This window comes from Cuculus canorus, chromosome 1 (assembly GCF_017976375.1).
Source record: "Cuculus canorus isolate bCucCan1 chromosome 1, bCucCan1.pri, whole genome shotgun sequence".
Classification (NCBI taxonomy): domain Eukaryota; kingdom Metazoa; phylum Chordata; class Aves; order Cuculiformes; family Cuculidae; genus Cuculus; species Cuculus canorus.
In genome coordinates this window covers 183,623,559-183,635,790 of record NC_071401.1, presented here as the reverse complement: position 1 = coordinate 183,635,790, position 12,232 = coordinate 183,623,559, and the positions used below count along the sequence as shown (strand labels likewise).

The 12,232-nt window shown below is 38.7% G+C and overlaps 2 protein-coding genes across 10 annotated transcripts in view; one reads left to right on the top strand and one right to left on the bottom strand.

Annotated features, from left to right (window-relative positions):
- Window positions 1-5,188, top strand: part of TSPAN12 (tetraspanin 12) — a 43,277-nt gene extending 38,089 nt beyond the window's left edge. For all 6 annotated transcript variants that reach the window (XM_054076316.1, XM_054076279.1, XM_054076321.1 and 3 more), the window contains one exon: window positions 3,621-5,188. In XM_054076316.1, the coding sequence (XP_053932291.1) occupies window positions 3,621-3,923 (303 nt within the window). In that variant the 3' untranslated portion in view covers window positions 3,924-5,188. The remainder of the gene's footprint in view (window positions 1-3,620) is intronic.
- A 4,023-nt stretch (window positions 5,189-9,211) lies between these two features.
- KCND2 (potassium voltage-gated channel subfamily D member 2) overlaps window positions 9,212-12,232 on the bottom strand; it is a 268,704-nt gene continuing 265,683 nt past the window's right edge. For all 4 annotated transcript variants that reach the window (XM_054056444.1, XM_054056445.1, XM_054056446.1 and 1 more), the window contains one exon: window positions 9,212-11,929. In XM_054056444.1, the coding sequence (XP_053912419.1) occupies window positions 11,752-11,929 (178 nt within the window). In that variant the 3' untranslated portion in view covers window positions 9,212-11,751. The remainder of the gene's footprint in view (window positions 11,930-12,232) is intronic.

The window sequence follows — 12,232 nt, the reverse complement described above, 5'->3', positions numbered from 1 at the left end:
TGCTACAAAGTTTTACAGTTTTTGAGTTGTCAACAAGAGCTTGCTGTTTAGTGACAACTAACTTTTGCTGTGGAAAGTATATTTATATACTCTTGAATTGCAAGCTACCAACTATGAATGTGTTGCATAAGCAGAAAGAAAACGTGTGAATGTGAGGATAACAGGGGTGGCTGGTTATTTCTCAATTTTGAAACTGATTTTAAACGCGTACTAGAGCAGAACTGTAAGCACATCATTAAATGGAGGGAGGCAGTCTATCTAGATTGGGCATAATTTGTCTCAGTTATGTGTCTGTACTGCAAGAGATGTAGGCATTAATGATATTGCTCTCTGTTAATGGATGTTTCCTCTAGGCAACAAATGAACTGAATTTGAATACTGCTGTGGTTGAGCATTTTTAAATTATGACCAGCATGTACCTTCATCGCTTCAAGTTATCAGAAGTATTGAAATGCAGACAGTTTCTCTGTAATTAAAACCAAATTGGGAAAGTAGTATAATTACAACAGTGTCTTCTACTTAGATTAAAAAAAAGATGCCAGTGTGACAGTTTTTATTTCTCATCAAGTTCAATTACATTGCTTTTGCTACAGTGTGTGTTTTGTTTTTTTTTTAAGTTTCATAAAATCCACATTTACTCCTTGTTCTGTGTCTGAACTATGTTAATGTTTAGAAAATGACACAGTCAAATGATGAACGGAGCAAAGACATTGAAGTCTTTTAGTTTACTCTGGTACAGTTATCATATAGTACATTAGTTTCATTTAGATCCTAAAAGAAAATCTGTTGACTGCAGTGTGAATTTTGCATGTGAGGCAAGAATTCATCAAACACATTCAGGACTATAGCATTTGAAATTGTTGGCTTTGGGGTATTTCAATGTGATTGAAAACTGTTACTTTTCATATCTTGTCTTCAGATTCTATCACTTTGATCAATTGCGTTCTTCTCATAGAAAAGCTATAAAAAATATGTAGTAAGGATATAAATGCAAAAATGACATTTTGAACACAGAGCCCTTTTTGATGGGTTCCTGATGTCTTCTGCTGGGACTTATGCCTTTTATAGAATGCCTTTTTCGCTTGGTTGGAAAAGACCTTTGAGATCGTCAAGTCCAACTATACCTGTCCGCTACTAAACCATATCGCCGAGCACTACATCTAAAAGTCTTTTAAATACCTCCAGGGGTGGTGACTCAACCACCTCCCTGGGCAGCCTCTGCCAGTGCCTCATAACCCTTTCGGTGAAAAAGTTTCTCCTGATGTCGAATCCAAACCTTCCCTGGTGCAACTTTAGGCCATTTCCTCTTATCCTGTTGCATGTCACTTGGGAGAAGAGACCAACACCCACCTTGCTACAACCTACTTTCAGGTAGTTGTAGACAGTCATAAGACCCCATTTCTCTAGGCTATATAACCCCAGTTCCCTCAGCTGCTCCTTATAAGACTTGTTTTCCAGCCCCTTCACCAGCTTTGTTGCCCTTCTCTAGACACACTGAGGACCTCAATGTCTTTCTTGTAGTGAGGGGCCCAAAACTGAATACAGTATTCAAAGTGCAGCCTTACCGAGGCTGAGTACAGGGACAGAATCACTTCCCATCTTGTACTTCCCTGGTCATGCTGTTTCTGATACAGGTCAAGATGCCATTGGCCTCTTGGCCACTCGGGCAGACTGCTGACTCATATTCAGCCAGATGTCAACCAGCACCCCAGTACCTGTGGTGTTATGCCATCTGGATTATTACTCTGAATTTTCCCTTGCTGGCAGTGTTCCTTTGATGTCTGTTCTGTGAAGCCCTTCAAAGTTTAGAGTAGAGAATAAGCATGGCCTGGAGTACCTCAGGAACTACTCCTGAACATTTTATCCTTTCTGAGACTGAGCATCACCTTTCCTGAGCAGCAAGCACTGTAACTTGTGTTTTACACTGTTGTCCAGTAGTTTCCAGAACTGGGGTCTCTGTGTATCGTTGCTGCCTTATGAGGGCTTTCCTGAAGCCTTTTACAGTAGTTATTGATCTAATTAAGCAACTTCGGAGCATACACTGATGGATTGGAAAGAGCCCGAGGAGTCAAAGAGCAACTACTTTTTTTCTAAATTTCCTTTTCTAGGAAACAGCAACTTGTGATGTTTTAACATGGTTCTTGTTCATCAAACTTTTCCTTTGTAAATAGTGTTAGTTACTATTCCCTTATTGGTTTGGATTTGAACTTCTCAATGGCAGGGAGAGGTAGTGTACGTAACCATCCTCCTGATACTGCATGTGGATGGTCAGCTCTTTGGAGCAGGGTCTAGCTGCCTGCCTGAGTTGGTGGAGAACCTGATGCAGAGTGGGTTGTTACAGCTGCTCTCACTGTGGTTAATGAGACAAAACAAGGCAGTAATGCAGGCAGCTGCCTTTCACTCTTAAATGTCTGCACAGCCTCTGTTGAGGTGACATTTAGTGGGATGTGTATGGAGACTTGATTGCTTTAGAGCTGTACGTAACCCAAGTCAGCCTGGAGACCTGCATGGCCAGAGATGGCACAGGATGGGGAAAAGTGTGGAAACCACTGTGCCAAACAATTTTTGAACTGGTAAATTTCCATGTCCTTTTTTTGCAATAGTGGCTTTGATGTTGATACGATTTATCTATTTATTTATTTGTTTTTTTTATTTATTATTTCAAGAAGCAACAGCCCAACAAGATAAGATAAAACTGGCTCTTGGTATAATACCATCATAATCACTGTCAGAGATGTTTCTGCGTTCAGATCAGAAATTAAGCCAGTTTATTTTAAAATGTAATCTACAGATAGGGAAGGTGGGCAGCCTGTAACTAACATAAAAGAATAGGCTTTTTATGCAATGAGGAAATGGTTCTAGCTCAAGAATAAAACACAAGATTAATGCCACACTTATGCGGTGTTATGACTAGTAAGTACTAAGTATAAAATCTGTAACCACCATGTTTTGGGAATTAGTCAGGAGTCCTCTAGTAAATGTTATTCTGTTCCATGTTCCTTACTCAGACAGTGTCTGGAATGTAATGATTTTTCTACTCCCTAGGGACTTTCTGTGGAACCAATAAACTGGCATATAATAAGTCCTGATAAAACACTAAAAAAGAAAAGGAGAAGAAACACTGATAAGGTTATGCAAGTCTGTAGATCTTTCCTAGAACATTGTTTTAACTTCAGATTGTGGTATTATTTGTAGGAAGAAGTCAAAAGAGTTTAAAATAATTGACAACCTCAAAGTTCTGCAATTTAAGGACAGAAACAAGATAATTAATAGTGCTTAATGGTACTTTTATAACCTTTGCAAAACCAGCTGAGTTTCTCTGAAAATCAGTGATAGTTGATGGGAACTCATATCAACTAGTAACTTCTGCATTGAAGAGTGGCCCATAAACCTTGGAGCTTGTTACATGCAATAAACTCTCAGTGTATGAGAAAACTTGAAATGGCATTATGGAAGCAATTAAAAACTAAGCAAAATAATTTTCAAAGTGTTGTTTGAAGGAGACAAGAGAGAAATTCTGAGGAACCAGTAAAGCCAGCACTAGGCAGTATAAGCTAAACCTTGGCAACTGCAAGACAGATAACATTGACTAAATTTTTTCTTCTGTTTTTGTTTCATAGGGATGTGGTAAAAAAATGTACACTTTTTTGAGGGGGACGAAGCAATTGCAAGTGCTGAGATTTCTAGGAATCTCTATTGGAGTAACACAGATCCTGGCTATGATCCTCACTATTACTTTACTGTGGGCTCTGTACTACGACAGAAGGGATCCTGGGGCGGATCAGATCATGGCCCTGAAGAGTGATGCCTCACAGCAGCTGTCATGTCATTCCGTAGAGCTACTGAAACCAAGCTTAACAAGGATCTTTGAACACACATCCATGGCAAACAGCTTTACACACTTTGAAATGGAAGAGCTATAGGTCATGCGATGAATCTGAGAGGTCACAAAGGGTTTTAATTGTTTTTTGTTGTTGGTTTGGGTTTTTTCTGTTTCATCAAGTATGCCAAATATACAGGTCTTCGTCTGCTTCAGAAAACAGCTGATGAATGGAGGAGGCCAACATAGAAAAAAGGATAAGCCTGTTGGCCTTTTGGCCATGGCCTCAGCCATGAAACGGAGTTGCTTTTGCTTGTTTGTTTTTTAAAAAGCACTCGTTCACTGAGCACAGTAATATTTAACTTATTGTTGCAAGCTGTGGGGTGTGTAAAATACTGATTCATTCACAGGCAGATAGACAGAACTTCTAAGGAAACGTCACAGGAAAGGAAGAGAAATACTCATCTTCTGAAAAAACAACTGTGCTATCGACAAACAAAATGTGACTTCATTTGCAATTGACTTTTACATTTATAATAAGCCATTTGGAAAATGCCTTAATCAGGGATCTATGTATATATAATTGTGTGTTTTTGTGTGTGCATGGAAAACAGAACTACAATTCAAGTCAATACTTGGATTTAAAAATTTGCAAGATTTATAAAAAGAGCAAGATCTTTTTTCTAACAAAACCTTTATATTAGCTGTTGTTAAAGATGTTCTAAAACTTCTATTTTTATCTAACATGACTGTTTAATTTTTAATTTTAAATATATTAAACAGGAATTAAAAACAAAACTATGACTCTGGACAATAGACTTTAGTTTTCTGAGTAATTCTTTGAGACAGTTTGTTCTATGGACTATTTCATAGTAAAAAGGAAAGAGAAAACCTTAAACATTCTTTCCAAAATGGGAATCAGCATGGGAGTAGCACATTTTGATAGATAAATCTTTTCTCCTGTCTGCGATTCCCATGAAGGCAGAAACAAAAGACTACAAGGAAAATGCTTACACTTCTGGATGCTATTGCAATAATTGTAAAAGTACGTAAGGAGAAATTATCCTTTGGCTTCTTCATTAAGAGCTCTCTAGTGGCTTGAAATGCCAACTGGATACAGAGTTAAAATGTATTTATTGAGGTGGGGAAAGTGCATTTTACTGTATTTTTATGAACAATGTTTATTTCATAGGATTATTTTTACTGTTGGCCTCGCTCCTGAATTATGTATTTGTTTTACTGATTACAGTAGTTTGTGGCAAATGGGTTTTTACATAATATTACATCTAAAAAATTCTTTCATTTGTTTTGGAATTTGTAAAAGAAAAGAAAAAAGCAAGGTGTGATTTGGTAGACAATAAAATTACTTTTCTCTTAAATTCTGTAATGGCTTTTTATTTTCAAGTCCTGGAGTGTGAATACTTTAGGTGGGAGTTGGGAGGTTCCTCCTGGTAGTAAGAGTTAATTTGATGTGTCTTTACCCATTCCACATACTCTGTTGTGGAGAAACTGCATTGAGAATTTCATTTTCATATTTTATTGCTTCTGAGAAAGCTTCTTAAAGGCTCATTCAATTAAGCTCTTCAATTGTGTGGGCTGTTGTTTGGTTTTTAGCAGTCTATGTGTGGGTGTAATTATTTTGCGGGTAGTATTGCAAGCAAGATTACCTTTCTGCTTTTGTAACTTTCAGAGATACTAATACTTACATTGAGAGTTAAGAAAAAGGCTAAAGGATCAGACTTCTCCAAAATTTTGCTTGGAGTATTTTTATTTGAAATACTTTCTCATGCACTCTTCGGGAAGCCTTGTTGCCCAGTGCTACTGCAGACTTCCATCTTTTCCACCACTCGGCCTGGGTAGCATTGCTGTAGCTGAGGGCGAGGTTCCTATGTAGAAAAAGAGCAGGTGTTGGAGAACAGACGTGTTCTGCCTCCTGGCTGACTTCGGAGTGCTACAGCCGCCTGTGCTGCTACACAGTAGGTTGAGCTATTGTTGGGGTTTTGCCCTGTTTTTAAAAAAAAAAAAAAAATTAAAAGAGAATGTCAACAAACCGTAAACTGAGGAATCTTTTAATTGTGGATCGCATGGTTGACATGTACACAGCCACATCCAGCTGAATGTGGATTACAGCTGAATGTAGGGAAATTCACCATAAGGAATGTGAAAAAAAGGTCAGAAGAAGTCCTGCCCTTTGTCTAGGAAATCCTGATTTCCTAGACAGTTATACCTAATGAGTGTCTGTGGAAGCTTCCTAAGCCACGTCTCAGCTATCCTGAGGCTTTCCTTGAGTATACTCCCTTGGCAACCAGTGAGGGGTTGCAGCATAATTGCTTCTGTCCGGGTTAGAGCTCCTGAAGGAAAAAATGTGGCAAATTTGTTGGAGAACTCCATAGCTAGAATTAGAGATACTGACAGCCCCGGTAATTTGGTTTTAGGCTTCACAGGTGGTAAGGAAGCACTGCCACTAGCTATAGTTGAATTAAGAGCAAAGGGATTGTTTGGGATAGGGCCCCTTTGACACAGAACCAATTTCCCAGAGCAGTGAACATCTGTAGTCACAGTAAACTCACTTGGGCTTGGCTGCCCAAATCCCCAGCCAGTGTTCAGCTGGGGCTAGTTACATTAGGGAAAAGATCCACAGGCTAGGAATGATGGAAGTTTTCCATTCCCTAGTAAGGCCTACTGATAAGTATTCTGGGAAAGAATCCTTCTATTTTGAGTGTCTAACCGCGCCTGCTGAAGTAGGTCTCAGCTGTAAATTGTGATGCTTTCAAACTTTTTCTTTCACTCAGGCTATGAGGCATCTGTGTTTTCTAGGGCTTGTTCAAAGAACCTTAAAATTGACTGACTGAGCTGCTGTGAGCCTGTTCTTTTCCTGCAGAGCTTTAGGATATATGTAGGAGAGAGGCTGCTTGGCATGAGGGGAACATTTAGAGAGACTTTCAGTGGTGAAAACTACTTCATCCCTTTTATTTTCTCCTTCCCTCAGTTTTGCAGGAGTACCTTGGAGGAGAAGGGTGCGGTGTTTTTTCTTCACTGCAGCATGAAGTGTAATGAACCAAATCTTTCTTGTTGCAACAAGCTACTATGGAGCCACTCCTTAATGTTTTTCACAGATCCTTGGATGTTGAGAAAAGCAATTATGTTGGAAAAAGCAATTATGTTGGAAAAGGGATCACCTGCACACATCAGGTGTTTCTGTTCAGACCAGTGAATCACAGTGATTTCATGGGACTGTGCCTGTAGCAGTGGGGCTGAGTGTAGTTTACACCACATAATCATTACTTGGGACCATAGGGATGCTCTTAAGAGGCAAAATTCACTGTTTCTCGTCATTGGACAAGGCATTCATTCAGCTGCCAGCAGGTTGTATGACAGGGCTTTCTGGAGGAAATGCAACCCATAAATATAAGGGAAATTGTAAAGAATAAACAGCAAGAAGCAAAGCTGTTGGTCTCAGCAACTATGCGGTTAAAAATAATGGAGACAGATTTTTCAAATAGTTTTTGAAGTTTTTACCACAAAAGCATTATGTTTAATTCATATGAGTTGCTATTATTGAATTGAGTTTGTATCTAAAACTTTAAAACTCATGTATGATTGACTACGTTTCTTAAAAAAAAAAAAAATAGGATGTCCCAAATACTTCAGAATTTTTATGCATCTACTTGCTTTTTATTCAGTGTTTCTTCATCTTCAGTTGTTTCTTGTACATAGATACTGTGAAAATGGGTACCTTAAAAATAGATAAATAGATAATACAAGTAGCTGAGAAACTAAGCTGCCCAGGTAATTAAGTATATCTTACAGCCTTTGTCAGTTGAAATATGTTGTTCACTCCTGATTGGTCTTTCGGCTGCATATTTACACATCCTGACAGCTGATTGCTATTCCAGAACACCTGAAAATCTTGAGATATTTCCATAGTCAATGGGAACATAAAATCCTTGTGGGCCCCAGATGTAGGAAAGAGAGCATAATGACCTTATAAGCACCCTCTCTTCCCAGAACTTTACGGTCCTGTGCTTTCACTAATGTCTCCTCCTCCAGACCAGTTTCCTCTCTGAGAGCTGCACTCCTCCTGGAGCAGCTGAGGTTGCATCATGTTCTCAGCTCTGAAGGCCTTCTCTCAACAGTCAGTTGAGTTTACACAGCAAGTATATCCAAAACCTTAGAATGTGAAGTGTGTGCTTCCAGTTGCCAGTAGCTGTTTTATGGGATTCATAAAGTCATTCTTAAAATTGCTCTGGGATGGCTCACAGGGAGGTATTACGTTTACCTGTTCTCCTCCCCTGCGAGAGCAGGAAGCTCCTGGCAGAGGCAGTCAACAAACCCGCCAGTGGTACAGTGTACACAGCTGATAGATCAGCATCTGCACTGCCCTTTGTGCTTTGTAAGCGATATACAGAGTGCTGGTACCTGCTGTTATGCTACAAAAGGTGTTTGATCTCGTCTGTTCGCTAATATTTTATCAAGACAATCTGATATCAGGTTTGGCTCTGTAGCCTGGAACGTTCAGCAGAGCAGTTGGTGTCTGGACCTATTGAAAACATGGAAGATACTTTTTAAAACTACAGATAGAGAGGTGGAGTTTATATTGTTTGAAGTAATTTAATGCCCCAATTTTCTCTGCTACTGCAAGCTAGGGAGGGGAAGGTGATGGCCACCCACACAGGAGAAAGGCAGTGAAGTCTTCTGGAACTGTGGCATCCTGGTCTTGGTAGCTCTGGAATGGCTTAGATGCACTCACAGCTTGCTTGGAATTAGTGTCGGGTGACACTCATTTTCCTCAGGTTTAGTGATCCTTCAAACTTATTAGGAAAAAAAATGTTCCATGAATAAGTTATTGCAAAACCAGATTGACCCATTCAAGCATGCAGATGTTTTATTTAAGTATTCCTCAAATGTCTATTTATTCAGCATAATGCATGTATTATGCTGCCTTCTGAAATACGATATATGACTGTCAAACAAAATTGTCAAAACAACAACCTTGGTTTCTTTGTATGATACACAGAAATAATTACATTTCATGTACAGTACAGATGCATTTTACACGGTCATCAACAGTCATTCACTACCAAAACAGCATTTAAATCACCTAAAACACCAAAAGAATTTGTATTTCCCAAATTCAGAATAAATTAATGATTTTGCATGTGACACATGGAAATAGGAGACAGGACCGGAATCTTGCAAAATCATACTAAATTATTCATTAAGCTGCATTTTAAAAATGAAAGTACAAGTTGCTCCAGGGATTTAACTGTTATGCAAGTGTATTGCTGTAGTGTGTTTATTTCAGTCCATATGAAAAGGAGAATGAAGAGATTTTAAAAGACACGTGACCTGACTCAGTCAGTAGGTTTCCTGGGTTGTATGTATTCTGTCCCAAAGTGAGTTTCATAACTGCCTTTTTCTGTTATTTATCTGATATAACTAGTGAAGTACCACCATGTGACAGAAAGAAGTTGTTGCAGACTGCTAATACCAAGGCAGTTTTTATATCAATAACTGTTTTGCAAAAGGTGAGGACCAAGCCATTTTTTGTATGAGTAACCATAGGTAGAAGTAGGGTGCAAGTGAAAGACCTGGGTCCATTCTGCCTCTCTTTTAAACCCCATTAAAACTTATGTAACCCACCAGTTTCAGCAGATCTACTACTGCAGTTTTCCAGCAAAGAGAGGAGAGCAACGTCGGGTAATCCACCTCAGCAGAGTTCCTGGAGAAGGAACGCCTCTCTGGGTAGGAGCACAGCCCGTGTTTCTGCTCTCTACTAAGCTTTAAAAGACATGTAGAAGCTCAGTTTACAATGAGCCAGTTATTCTGATTTGCAGACAAAGTGGAAAAAGTGGGAAACTGCAAATTAACCAAGCTTCCAAATAAGTACATGATAAGATAAAAGAGTAACACGTAACACTACATACTCTTTTTAACTGCAGTCTAATTCTAGTATGTGCTATCGCTGTATTTTGGTGTACATACTGAAGCACAATAGTCCATCATCTATTCTTCAATCTCTGTAGACAGGTAGAAAGACCAGTGTTTGTGTGCAGTAAAAAGTGTATTGGCAGCAAGTTTGTTTTTAGAGGGTATTTCCTCTTAATGTAAATTTTCAGGTCAGTAGAATGCTAGCAAATACTGTACTGAAATATACACTACTCAAACTATTAAATATCTGTGTTAATCGTTTATTGTAATGGCATCTAATGCACTGAGCCTTTTGATTCATATGCATATTTTATTTTGCAGACATGCAATTATTTCTGATCCAGTGTTTTTGATGTATAAATGTACGTATTGATATGCACATATTCCATGTATATTTGATGTATATGATGTATGGTATGTCCTGTATATAAGAAGCATTATGATACATCTCCTAATGCACTCTCATGAAGAAAAATGATACTTTTTTTTGTCAGAAAGGTTTCTGGTAGCATCAATGTCTTTTAAAAATGAAGCCAAAAAGCCTTCGTATTAGAGCCTTCATATTAGCTTTTATGGCCTGCACATGTGGGTAAATTCCAATTGAAATAAATTATATTTTTATAGGTTTGGGACCCATTATTCTATCAGTATTCTTAGGTAATTAAATATCTTCACACAATATAAATTGTCAAACAAATTTTGGGATGCAAGTTTACAGATAATTAGAAGAAGAGTATAGCCATCTTTTTTACAGAATATCTTTCAGTGCCTTCCAGTACAGCCAATAGTTTGGATGCTGCAGAATGTCAACAAGGAAGATGTGGAGAGAAGTGTTAGCTGATCCCCAAATCACCTTTGTGGTAATTTTAATTCAAATGGGATTGATCTTGCAAGAATACACTGGAACAAAAAGTTTGTTCTAAAAATACAAAAGTACACAAGATGTCTATGGAAGAAAAGACACTATTGATTCAGCAGTAGCCTTGAAATCCGAAATAGTATGGTGATGTTGGAGTGGACAACAGACTTTCATAGGAATAGAGGACAGTGAACAAAAAGAACAATGACTGAATAGCACATTCGTGGTGCACAGTTTGGCTGTAAGATTATTTAAATGTTTGCCTTTAGAAGTATATAGTGTAGATGAAGCTGTGTAAAATACCTTTAAAAAAAGAAATCCTGATTCCTGATACAACAGGTGTACAATGACTTATTGCAGTTGTAACAGTACCTAGGAAGCAAGATAAAACAATAGTAAATATTGAACTAACTGAACACCTTTAGTTCACTAATAAGTGTTTGAATAAGAAATACTGCATTTTTTTCAAAGGGAAGTTATTTGTACAACTACCATGGAACATTAACAATCAGCTGTTGTAAGTGCACAGAAATGCCCCTTTCTACAGTAATATTTTATCATGCCTAATCTGAAAAACAACAAAAGTAAAGTGAGATCACAGCTCCAAATAATTTCAGCATGCATTATGGTTGTAGTTCTTTCAGTCAGTACAAACATATTTCATATGAGCATTTTTTCCTTTCAATTTTTGATAGTTTTTCAACAAGTTTGTGGTTTAATAATAGGAAAAAAAGACATGTTATCAAAATGTTTCTTGTTTTGCATTCAGCAGGTACACAGAGGTTTGTTTCTATTTTTGTTTTGTGTTTTTTTTTTTTTTTTTCTAAAAAGAGCTCTCATGATAAGAAGAAGCATCAATGGGGACATTTCATTGTGCTCATATAGTAAGTCAAGATGGTCACAGAAGATTCCACCGTGCGTCAGTTTGGATAAGGGGCAGGAAACTCCTTTTGGTTCACACGCTATGACACGGAAACCCACGAAGTGTTCGTTTCTCCTGAACCTCTTGGTCTGCAGCTGCTGGCGCACATGTCAAGGGGCATTGTCTTTGTCAGCTCTCTCATTCCTCGCCGATCTTTTCTCGTCTCTTGAACTCAGCTTGCAAGTGGTCTTTATGCTAATTTATAAATAATTCCTTATTTTATAAAGCGGATACTCTGACAATGTTTCCTCCCGAATACTCAGGAGAATCTGGCCTATCGTCTCCTTCGGGTGTGGTGACTGGAGGTGTCGGGATGCTAATTATTGCTGTAGTGACGTAAGGCTGCTCACAGTTTAGTTTAACACACTCTTCCACTTTGGCATTTAAGCTGGAACGGCTAGAGGAAGAAACAAGAACCCATGAGGAAAGAAAGTCCACGTTACTGCAAACCTCCTGTGTGCCCGATTTCATTCCCTGAGTCAGCCATCTCCATCCTGCCTCGTTAGAGAGCTCAGAGGTGCAAAGCGGCACCACTCCACCACCCCTGCACTCCAGCACCAGGTGGTCCATGGCTTTGTCCATGGACAGGCCTCCTTTCTCCCTTCCTTCCCACCGTTTCAGCCCTCCTAAATGTTTCTCAGCCCATCACCTAAGTGTTTCTAAGCAGGGGAAGTGTTTGAGCTGCTCTATGGGGAGCAAT